At 39.0% G+C, this 12793-nt stretch overlaps 1 protein-coding gene across 1 annotated transcript in view; it reads right to left on the bottom strand.

Annotated features, from left to right (window-relative positions):
- Positions 1-8981: 8981 nt before the first annotated feature.
- RNF145 (ring finger protein 145) overlaps positions 8982-12793 on the bottom strand; it is a 58415-nt gene continuing 54603 nt past the window's right edge. The window contains exon 11 of the mRNA XM_049647876.1: positions 8982-10599. Within this exon, the coding sequence (XP_049503833.1) occupies positions 10213-10599 (387 nt within the window). The 3' untranslated portion in view covers positions 8982-10212. The remainder of the gene's footprint in view (positions 10600-12793) is intronic.

Here is a 12793-nt window from a genome sequence, read left to right as displayed (position 1 = left end):
GACAAGGATGCAGAGAAAGAGGAACCCTTTTGTACTGCTGGTGGGAATGCAAACTGGTGTAGCCACTCTGGAAAACAGTATGAGGTTCCTCAAAAAATTAAAAATAGAACTACCCTATGACCCAGCAATTGCACTACTAGGTATTTACCCAAAGGATACAAGAGTGCTAATTCAAAGGGGTACAGGCACCCCAATGTTTATAGCAGCACTATCAACAATAGCCAAAGTATGGAAAGAGCCCAAATGTCCATCTACTGATGAATGGATAAAGAAGATGTGATACACACACACACACACACACACACACACTGGAATATTACTTGGCAACTAAAAAGTATGAAATCTTGCCATTTGCAACAACGTGGGTGGAACTAGAGTGTATTATGCTCAGCAAACTAAGTCAGAGAAAGACAAATATCATATGACTTCACTCATATGTGGAATTTAAGATACAAAACAGATGAACATAAGGGAAGAGAAGCAAAAATAATACAAAAACAGAGAGGGAGACAAAATATAAGAGACTCTTAAATACAGAGAACAAACTGAGGGTTGCTGGCAGGGTTTGGGTGGGGGGCTGGGCTACAGGGATGAGAGACATTAAAGAGGACACTTGTTGGGATGAGTAGTGGGTGTTTTATGTAAGTGATAAAGCACTAAATTCTTTTCCTGAAATTGTTATTACATTATATGTTAACTAACTTGGATTTAAATAAAAAAAAAAACAACATAAAAATAAATAAATAAAAGTACACCTTTGAGGGGCACCTGGGTGGCTCAGTTGATAAAGTGTCCGACTCTTGATTTCATTCAGCTCAGGTCATGATCTCACGGTTCATGAGTTTGAGCCCCACATAGGGCTATGCACTGAGAGTGCAGAGCCTGCTTAGGATTCTCTCTCTCCCTCTGTCTCTCTCTGCTCCTCCCCAGCACACACACTCTCTCTCTCTCTCTCTCTCTCTCAAAATAAATAAATAAACATTTTTTTAAAAAAGTGCACCTTTGAGGTCAAACAATAAAACCAAGAAAAATTCATCAGCCCGGATTTCACCTGAATACCCCAGGTTTGTAAACTATTCTAGAAAGCTCTGAGTTCTGTATCTGAATTGAGTCAGATAATCAAAAACCACTCACCGAAATGACCTCATCTGCCTGGCATGTAATGTTATGCTCTCTGCCTCTAGAACTAACAGAATTCTCTGCCATTTTTGAACTATGGGGTTTATCCATATTAAGTCACATATTAAGTTCATTTGTTCACTCAGATATGTAGAGAGCTCCTGCCCCACCCCAGGCACTGGAAACACAGTGGTAACCCAAACCTTAGCTAACTTTAACATTTGGCATAGCACATAAGAAAACACATAAAGCTTATCACTCAGTCCATGGTAACGATTAAAAATACATATGGGCAAAATCTTAAGAGCAGTATGACACCTCAGAGATCATTTTTTTCAGATGAGGCTGAAGCCCAGAAAAAACAAAGTCTGGCCAAGGATCACACAGCTCAAAAAGGAATAAAAATTTTAGCCCAGAGCTCTTGCCTTTAGTCTAGCCTCCTCTCCTCTGTGCCTATTTGCCCAAATCCAAGGGGACGGATAAATGATTGTCAGAGGAAACTAACAGGCATGGTGCCACTCAGGGAGATGACTTCAGTTTGGCAAGTTCTCACTTGGAAAGTAATAGAACACTCATCTAGAAGTGACACAGAATTTCTTCTACATTCATGGGAATTATAATTTCCAGCTAGTCAGAAGCCATTCTATTTTACCTTAGAATATATAAAACAATAGAAAAGCAAGGAGTTACTTATATCTATTAAGAATAGAAAGAAAAAATAAGGCTCACACAGCCAACATTCATGAAAAATAGATTAGGAAAAGGACACCAACATCCGTTTTAGTAAGAGCAAGGAAAATGGATAGGACTCTAGAATCATGGTTACCTGCAGGGTTTACTCAGTCTTTACTAGAAATGCCCCACCTTCACTTTAAACCACACTGCAATTAAATGTCAAGAAAGGGAGTATATTTCTGCATGGCCAAAAGAATAACTCATTCTATAAGCTGCTCCTAGTATTTTTTATTATTTTCCAAGCAAGTACTACCTATAAAATGCAACTTTAAGTCATAGCAGTCTCTATTTTCAAAGTTGGTGTGCCTTAACTGACAAATTACAGAATTGTGTGGCATATGTTTGAATTTCAGATGCCTGATGATAGGCAGTAGACTTTAAAAATAGAAGTAAAAGTGACTCCTCGGTAAATGAGGGTGTGCTTGTCAATGAAGGGAATTCTGTTAGCGCTGAATGTAAAAGTAACTTGAAGGGACACCTGGGTGGCTCAGTCGGTTAAGCGTCTGACTTTGGCTCAGGTCATGATCTCATCATGGTTTGTGGGTTCAAGCTCTACATCAGGCTCTGTGCTGACAGCTTGGAGCCTGGAGCCTGCTTCAGATTCTATGTCTCCCTTGCACTCTGTCCCTCCCTCGCTCACACTCTTTCTCTCTCAAAAATGAAAACATTAAAAAAAATTCTTAAAAGAAACTTGAAAAGACTAATTCCAAAAGGGAGATTATGGGTTATTTTTATTCTTTTTAAATACTTTGTTTTCCAAATAATAAGCAGGGCTTCAAAATGAGGAAAATGTCTTTTTAAAACCTATGTAGGATTTACAAAATAATTGAAACCTTGTAATTCCTACTCTCAATTTGCCATGATTCTAAAATTGGGCTCTATTTTTATGAAAGTCAGAGTAGAAGCAATGAGAGTGTAAAACTTATTTGCTAAAAGGTGTATTTATTACCTTGGCATATAAGGTGTTAATACTTAAATCTCTGTAAGGCCCTTTTCCCATTACCAGAGCCGTAGGAAAAAAAGACCTTCCTTTTAAACCTGAAAAGTACAAAATTTTTCCTTCTCCCCTAACCAATTACATTCACAATTTGACATAATGTCAAAACCTTTAGGGAAAGCAGAGTGTTTCTGATGTAAAATGCTCATGAAAACATGGCATACTTCAGAGACAACACAGAAGCCCTAATGAGGGATCTCAAGGAGCCTCATGTTCAGTCCAGTGTTTGAAAATCAGGCCTCTAGAGACATTCTGTGCCTATAGCATGGTTTAGATCACTAGAACAAGTTTAGGACATGAAAACAACACAAAGTAGAAATACATGTTAATAACTAGAATGAGGGTTTAGATTGTTTCCTACTTTGATGTCAAAATTCATAAGGCAATAAAAAGTTCTTAAGAGAAAACTGATTATGAGTGAAAATACATACACGTGGCCTGAAAAACAGCGGAAATCAGTAAGTGGACCCAAAAAGGGCCCATGAGGGATGTATTATTTTCTCATTTAATTTGATCAAGTATAATAGGAGAGAAATTGAATTTAACTTTGTTTTCTCTTCAGTCGTACAGATGGTTAAACTTTATATCGTATGTCAAAAGCCTGTGAGTTGGAAACTATTACAAAAATGACCAGGAAACACAAACGTGAAATACAGATGGCGTTACACAATGCTACCATCCCAGCATATCAGAACAAGAAATCAGTTAAGTCAGAGGTTCTCAACCAGTACACTTTGAACCGTTCACAGGTATGCTCCCCAAGTCTGAATAACATGTAAATAAAAGTATGTGCTGCTCCAGCTGAGGTGTGGTAGTGGTCAGCATTGCAAATGTGTTGTCTTTCCAGGCCACGGAAGGAAGACTGCATGCCCCTGTGCTGATGAGGCCATAGTTCAGGCCATGGGGTGATAAGCGGAAGGGGCAGGCGTCCACTGCTGAGAGGAGCTTGGGATTGCTAATGCACGGTCTTCCAGAGCCCTTTCTCTTTGCCATGGACATCCTGAAGGTTTAATAGTGGCTGTTCCATCAGCCTAGATCCAAAGTGTCCGCACCAAACAGAGCACCCCTGCCAACTTCGTGGTCACATACGCTGTGTGCATGACACGTAAACTTCTTTTGGTTTAAAGCCACTGAGATTTTGAGAGATTTTGTCACGACCACATAATATAGTTCTCCTGAAAGGATCAGAATGCTATGTGTCCTCCTGGGTGCTGGGCTGAGAGGCTCACATGACGTGGTAAGTAGAGCTGGGGTCTCTGTGCTACTAGGAGGTAAAAAGTGTATTATAACATGAAACTGAGGCCAAAGAAGTCTCCACCTTTATTAAAACATTTGAGTGCTTAAGGTCTATAAAAATGTTACACTTGGTCAGAAGTGTAAACAATGCTAAAAGATGGCCAAGTTCACTATGCCATAAATGATTTCAACTTTTTAAATTTTTCTACATTTTATTTTTGAGAGACAGAGTGAGACAGCACATGAGTGGAGGAGGGGCAGGGAGAAGGAGACACAGAATCCAAAGCAGGCTCCAGGCTCTGAGCAAGCTGTCAGCGCAGAGCCTGATGCAGGGCTCAAACCCACGAACCACGAGATCATGACCTGAGCTGAAGTCGGACACTCAACTGACTGAGCCACCCAGGCACCCCAATGATTTCAACTATAACTGTGATTTTATACCTTTTACACAAAGGCTAAAAATCAGTTTTAAGTCCAAGCTCACTAACCAGATCTTTAGACCTCTAGCCTACCACTAGAGGGAGCCATCTGCTCTTGTTTTTGCCCAACGTGGCTCACCAAAGATGGTGAGCAACTTGAGCTACACCTAGGGGAGAAATGCATTCTAGTCTAGCCACTTCTTTTCTAAACATAAAACTGTGTCAGTATTACCTAGGGAGCTTTGAAAATCACATTCTCAGAAACCCCCAAAGCCTGATTCAGTAGGTCTGAAGTTGGGTTCAGAAACGCATAATTTAAAAAAAAATTTGGGAGCACACTGGAGAGTAAAGAACATCCTACTAAAGAATGAATGGGCTAACCAAGAAGTTAAAGAGGAAATTAAAAAGTACATGGAAACCAATAAAAATGATAACACCACAGCCCCAAACCTCTGGGACGCAGCAAAGGCGGTCATAAGAGCAAAGTATATAGCAATCCAGGCCTTTCTATAGAACGGAGAAAGGTCTCAGATGCACAACCTAACCTTACACCTTAAAGAGCTGGAAAAACAACAGCAAATAAAACCCCAAACCAGCAGAAGACAGGAAATAATAAAGATCAGAGCAGTAATCAATGCTATCAAAACCAAAAAAACAGTAGAACAGATCAATGAAACTAGAAGCTGGTTCTTTGAAAGAATTAACAAAATTGATAAACCACTAGCCAGTTTGATCAAAAAGGAAAGGACCCAAATAAATAAAATCAAGAATGAAGGAGGAGAAATCACAACCAACACAGCAGAAATAAAAACAATAAGAGAATATTATGAGCAATTATACACCAATAAAATGGGCAATCTGGAGAAATGAACAAATTCCTAGAAACATAAACTGCCAAAACTGAAACAGGAGGAAATAGAAAATTTGAACAGACCGATAACCAATAAAGAAATTGAATTAGTAATCAAAAATCTCCCAACAAACAGGTCCAGGGTCAAATGGCTTTCCAGGGGAATTCTACCAAACATTTAAGGAAGAGTTAACACCTATTCTTTTGAAGCTGTTCCAAAAAATAGAAATGGAAGGAAAACTTCCAAACTCATTCTATGAAGCCAGCATTACCTTGATTCCAAAACCAGACAAAGACCCCACTAAAAAGGAGAACTATAGACCAATTTCCCTGAGGAACATGGATGCAAAAATCCTCAACAAGATACTAGCAACTGGATTCAACAATACATTAAAAAAATTATTCACCACAACAAAGTGGGATTTATACCTGGGATGCAGGGCTGGTTCAATATCTGCAAAATAATCAATGTGATTCATCACATCAATAAAAGAAAGGACAAGAACCACATGATCTTTCATCTATTGAGAGTAGATGCAGAGAAAGCATTTGACAAAATATAGCATCCTTTCTTGATAAAAACCTTTAAGTAGGGATAGAAGGATCATACCTCGAGATCATAAAAGCCATATATGAAAGACCCAATGCTAATATCATCCTCAATGGGGAAAAACTGAGAGCTTTCCCCCAAGGTCAAGAACAAGACAGGAATATCCACTCTCACCACTGTTATTCAACATAGTATCGGAAGTCCTAGCCTCAGCAATCAGACAACACAAAGAAATAAAACGTATCCAAATTGGCCAGGAGGTCAAACTTTCACTCTTCGCAGAAGACGTGATACTCTATATGGAAAACCCAAAAGATTCCACCAAAAACCTGCTAGAACTGATTCATGAATTCAGCAAAATTGCAGGATATAAAATCAATTCACAGAAATCGGTTACATTCCTATACACCAACAATGAAGCAACAGAAAATCAAGGAATCGATCCCATTTACAATTGCACCAAAAACCATAAAATACCTAGGAATAAATCTTACTAAAGAGGTGAAAAATCTATACACTGAAAACTATAGAAAGCTTATGAAAGAAATTGAAGAAGACACAAAAAAATGGAAAAATATTCCATGCTCATGGATTGGAGGAACAAATATTGTTAAAATGTCAATACTACCCAAAGCAATCTACATATTCAATGCAATCCCTAACAAAATAACACCAGCATTCTTCACAGAGCTAGAAACAATCCTAAAATTTGTATGGAACCAGAAAAGACCCCCGAAGAGCCAAAGTAATCTTGAAAAAGAAAACCAAAGCTAGAGGCTTCACAATCCTGGACTTCAAGCTGTATTACAAAGCTGTAATCATCAAGACAGTATGGTACTGGAACAAGAACAGACACTCAGATCAACAGAACAGAATAGAGAACCCAGAAATGGATCCACAAACGTATGGCCAACTAATCTTTGACAAAGCAGGAAAGAATATCCAATGGCAAAAAGACAGTCTCTTCAGCAAGTGGTGCTGGGAAAACTGGACAGCGACATGCAGAAAAATGAACCTGGACCACTTTCTTGCACCATACACAAAAATAAACTCAAAATGGATGAAAGACCTTAATATAAGACAGGAAACCATCAAAATCCTAGAGGGGAAAGTAGGCAAAAACCTCTTTGACCTTGACCGCAGCAACGTCTCCTGAGGCAAGGGAAACAAAAGCAAAAATGAACTGTTGGGACCTCATCAAAATAAAAAGCTCTGCACAGGGAAGTCAGCAATCAGCAAAACTAAAAGGCAACCAATGGAATGGGAGAAGATATTTGTGAACAACATATCAGATAAAGGGTTAGTATCCAAAATTTATAAAGAACTCAAACTCAACAGCAAAAAACAAATAATCCAGTGAAGAAGAAATGGACAAAAGACATGAATAGACGCTTCTCCAAAGAAGACATCCAGATGGTCAACCGACACATGAAAAAATGCTCAACATCGTTTATCATCAAATCAAAACCACAATGAGATACCACCTCACACCTGTCAGAATGGCTAACATTAACAACTCAGGCAACAACAGATGTTGGCGAGGATGTGGAGAAAGAGGATCTCTTTTGCATTGCTGGTGGGAATCCAAGCTGGTGTAGCCACTTTGGAAAACAGTATGGAGGTTCCTCAAAAAATTAAAAATAGAACTACCCTACAACCCTGCAATTGCACTACTAGGTATTTATTCAAGGGATATAGGTATGTTGTTTCAAAGGGGCACATACACCCCCATGTTTATAGCAGCACTATCAACATTAGCCAAAGTATGGAAAGAGCCTAAACGTCCATCGATGGATGAATGGATAAAGAAGATGTGGTATATATACACAATGGAGTATTACTCGGCAATCAAAAAGAATGAAATCTTGTCATTTGCAACTACATGGATGGAACTAGAGGGTATTATGCTAAGCAAAATAAGTCAGAGAAAGACAAACATCATCTGACTTCATTCATATAAGGACTTTAAGATACAAAACAGATGGACATAAGGGAAGGGAAGCAAAAATAATATAAAAAGGGGGGGGGCAAAACATAAGAGACTCTTAAATATGGAGAACAAACAGAGGGTTACTGGAGGGGTTGTGGGAGGGGGGATGGGCTAAATGGGTAAGGGGCATTAAGGAATATACTCCTGAAATCATTGTTGCACTATATGCTAACTTGGATATAAATTTAAAAAATAAATAAAAATTTAAAATTTTCTTTAAAGAAAAAAATTGGGGGAGTATAGTTGACAATGTTATGTTAGTTTCAGGTGTGTGCCAGTGATTAGACATCTCTTATGCTACACTCACAAGTGTAGCTACCATCTGTCACAACACAGTGCTATCACAATGCCATCGAGTATATGCCCTCTGCTATACCTTTCGTCCCTGTGACTTATTCATTTCCTAACTGGAAGTGTGTGCCTCCCACTCCCCTCCACCCATTTTGCCCCTCCCCCATTCCCTTCCTGTCTGGGAACCATCACTTCTCTGACTTTATAGGTCTGATTCTTTCTGTATGCTTACTCATGTTTTGTTTTTTAGATTCCACATGTAAGTGAAATCATATGGCATTTGTCTTTCTCAGTCTGATTTCACTTAGCGTAATACCCTCTAGTCCTATCCATGAAATATGTACTTTTTTTAAAAAGCTCCCCAAATATTCTGATGCAAAGCTAGGTTTGATTCCACCAGTGTAGAAGATTTCAAAGAGCTGGTCATTTCCAATCAAAAAGTTTTGCCACCTGCAGGGCATTTTTGACAGGGATCAAGATATAAGAAACCTGATTGGACAGGGCACCTGGGTAGCTCAGTAGGTTAAGCTTCTGACTCATAATTTCAACCCAGGTCATGATCTCACGGTTTCTGAGATTGAGCCCTGTGTCAGGCTCTGTGCTGATAACGTGGAGCCTGCTTGAAGATTCTCTCTCCCTTTTTCTGCTGTTCCTGACACATGTACTGTCTCTCTTTCAAAAATAAATAAATATTAAAAAAAAAAAAAAGAAAGAAATCTGGTTGGATAAAAACAAAAACTTCCCAAGAACACGATTTCAAACACTTCACAATAACCATCACCAGAACAAAACAGTTATCTTCAAATTTAAATTTATTAAGACATTCAGCTATGTCTGTCAGTCTACATCCAAATTTGCTACTAAAAATAAAATAAAGTCACATCCCACATTAGGAATATCGAGTCTGAAAAACACTTTTTGAGCCAAGCCTATTGTATAAATAAATGACTAGTTTCTTTTCATATCAAAATTCCCATAAAAAATTACATTCCCCCCTCCCCAGTTCTACCTGTAGCCATGATGAATGTAAAAATTTAAATATGACACATCCTTGTCAAAGAAAAGGTGCAAAGTCTATTAACAGCTTTAAAAGTGGCATTTGCAGAGTGTGATCATACAGTTATGTACTCATTCCCAAAGTGCAAATATTGCCATAATTTAACACTGTTTTGATTCAGTTGCAAGAATTAAACATTACACAGCATTGAAAAGTACACTTAAGGGCCTCTATCAGTGCCCTAAAGCCCTTCCCACTTTGGTCTCCTACATGAACGTGGACCCCAAAGTGTTCATTAGAGTTTTAGTTTACTTCACACAGCCAACACAGTATACAATATATTAACAAAAGTTTCATATACATCAAAATATTGGAGACTCCATCATAAAGTTCAAGAGTCTCAGATTACATGAATGCACCCGCAAGGCCCAAGTGCCCACCCACCCCCTAAAGCACATACGAAGTATGAGCGTGCTTCAATCTTTGAATACAATCAATGCTCCTACATCTTTGATTTCATTTCAGTGCTGTACAAAACTCAATTATCACCTGACTGAGTCCCAATTAACTAAGGGAAAGGGGTTGGTGACAAGGGCTGGTCACTATTCATACTTTGTAACAAGAATGATCCTGTTCCATAGAGAGTGAGAGGTCTGTTCTGCTTCGGCCTGCTTCTTCCCGCGCTGTCCTGATGCTCTTTATCCTTCTTTCTTTAGCCCCTTTCAAGCACTCAAATCTGATTTTATTTATCCCTTCCAAGTCAGGGGCAATTTCTGAAGCTGCTAAGGCTGAATTTTGTTGGCAAACTTCTATATCAGCATAGGATACAGAAATACATTTTGATTAGCATACATTGCAAAATTTCTCCCACAATGTCAAGGGGATGAAAGCCAGCGGTCTCCACTGAGAGTACTTCCTGGGTCAGATTCTTGGAATGTCAAGTCTCCTGCCTCATCATCTTATACATTCATTTCTCAAATCTGAGTGCGAATTTCATAGTGAGTTAACTTATCCAGAGTATCAAAGCATTACTTCTGCTTCTTTTCTTCTGGGCTGACCTCAACAGGACATACTTCATCTTCTGCACTAACACGATATTCCTTAGGATCACAAGTCCCTTCCTGGCTATCTAATCGTGTGACAATGCATTCGTTATTGTCCCTAGAACCTTCCTGCATCCCAGTCCCTGGAGGATGCTCTTGATTTGGAGGTTCAGTACCTTCCTGAAGCATGATGTGTTGCTCAGCTCCAGCATGAGGTTGTGGAACCAGCTCCGTTCCTAACCCTGCAAGCTGGGAGGAGTTTTTGAGGTGGCAGTGGCACAGAGGGCAGGTCTCCTGGACATACAGCCATTTCTTGAGACATCCTGCATGGAAGAAATGACTGCAAGGTGTGATCACAGCAGATTTCATGTCCTAGAAGCAGGAGGAAAGGTATCTCATAAATGTCTATTATCTAAAATCGTTGCTGCTAATCCCAAAAGTTCTAGTTTCATCATTTCTTTCCCACAAGTTCCCCATATAAAATTTGTAACACAGATCTTAGAATAAAACTCATTTTAGATCATAATAATAATCCTCCTGCCATCAGAGACCCCTTTATACCAAAATGCAAGAACCACTACCTAAGTAAATAAAAAAGAAAGTAAAAACCAAAAATGAGAAGGAAACTAACTTAACTGGCTTCTGCCTCAGTATGAAACATGAGCATCACACAACTATTGCAGTGTGATTACTGGGTCTCCCCCGGCACGGCATGAGTATAATTAGAACCTCAGAAAATCTGATGAAGGCAGGACTTTCCACAGTAATGCTTCAACACAGCTGGACAGATTATTCCATGATGAAATTACTGGCAAGGAGACAAAGTCAGCCACATAACACCAGGGTATTGGCAAGGAAGTGGCAATTTCATTAGGGACAATGTAACGCAGTCTTCAAGGTAAGGTCCGTATAAACCAGCATTTCTCAACTTTCATCACAAGCACCAGAGTGCTTGTTAACCATGCACATTCCTGGGCCACCCCAGATCTACTGAACTGGGATATCTGAAGATGGCATTCCCAAATCTGTAATTACAGCGAGCCACCCATGTGACTTTTATGCACACTCAAGTTTGATAACTACTGCAATTAAGAAAGAAGTGGTGTATTTTGCATTAATATTCCTTGCAGAAGAAATATTTAAAGAGAGAAGGCTGAGGACATGATGCTTCAATTGTAAACATATACATTTGGTGACACAAGCATTAATTTTGTTTGAAGTCTCAAAACAAGGAGTTGTAGTTGTCACATAAATTCCTTGCCAAAAACTGGTAACACCTGGGAGTCAACTTTTAAGCAGAAAGCCATCCAAGGAAAAGCAGCCAGCTGGGAAGTTAAGCAATTTGACTTTCATTTTCTGTGTGATATCAGCAGAGAGTTCTAGCACCTCAAAAAAGTGATGTGACAACAGGAAATACAAAAAGAGAACTCTTAAATCCCAGAGATGGAACATTTAGGTATGGGCTGCTAAAGCTGATGTACGGGTCTTTGACATGCTTTGTCCTGCATACAACAGGGCTACCAAGCACAAAGGAACCAGAACTAAGACCAGGACCACTTCACTTGGTGGGAACCTACAATACTCCTTAGTTCCCCCAAATGCAAAAATCAACCTGGAAAACATTATTCTGTGAGTACCCAAGGTATGTTCTAGTAACAATAAAAAAGTGGTAGTTGCATTTTGTTCTTAGACAAAATTCTTGTACTAGATAGTCTTAAACACACAGATACACACACCCCATTAAACCGTAGAGCAGCCTTGGAGAAAGAACATTCCTTCATACTCAGTGACACACCATCTATAGTTTTATTCTCCTAGCACACGCTCTTTAAGAGCAATTTTAAAGGAACAATTTCTGACAGTACAGTTAAGCTATAAAAGCTGCTACTCAACCACCCCCTTGCACAGGTTATTGGGGACTAAACTCTAGGCCTATTTTTTTGTTGTGACATTTCCAAACTCCTTTACATACTATCTTTCAGTTTTAATAGAAGGCCATCATCAGCTATTCATGGCACACATGCCAAAGATGCCAGGAAGGCCGACTACAGTGCCATACCAATTGGTTGCCTCTACCCCACGTCCATACACACAGGCCTATCTCCATCTCAGATATCCATCAACCCACAGGTAAACACACACTCTCTCCAACTATGTTAAGTAAATGAATACTTCTTCCCCACCCTGGGAATACCAGAAGGAAAAGAGTCAGAATCTTGGCACACCACTTTTCAGAAGTTGCTGACTCCTGATAGTATATACTTGATAGTACATATATCTGTGTGTGTGTGTGTGTGTGTGTGTGTGTGTGTGTGTGTGTGTATTCAGGAGTAAATATAAAATACACCTGACCTGTTTTTCCTTTATTTATGGGTGAGCAATGTTGAAAATAACAATAAATTAGAACTTGGACTAAATTAAAAACTTAGTTTAGAAATAAAACGGAAATAGTCTATCAGGTCTTTAATAATCTTTGAAAAATTTTTTTTTTTTTTAAACCCAGGAAATAATTCTGCCTAGAAATTTAACTTAAACTTGGTTAATATGGTTAAAGTCCCAGGAGATA

The sequence above is a fragment of the Panthera uncia genome, assembly GCF_023721935.1.
Source record: "Panthera uncia isolate 11264 chromosome A1 unlocalized genomic scaffold, Puncia_PCG_1.0 HiC_scaffold_17, whole genome shotgun sequence".
Classification (NCBI taxonomy): domain Eukaryota; kingdom Metazoa; phylum Chordata; class Mammalia; order Carnivora; family Felidae; genus Panthera; species Panthera uncia.
The sequence above is the reverse complement of the archived record's forward strand: the minus strand, read 5'-3'. Positions and strand labels throughout refer to the sequence as shown.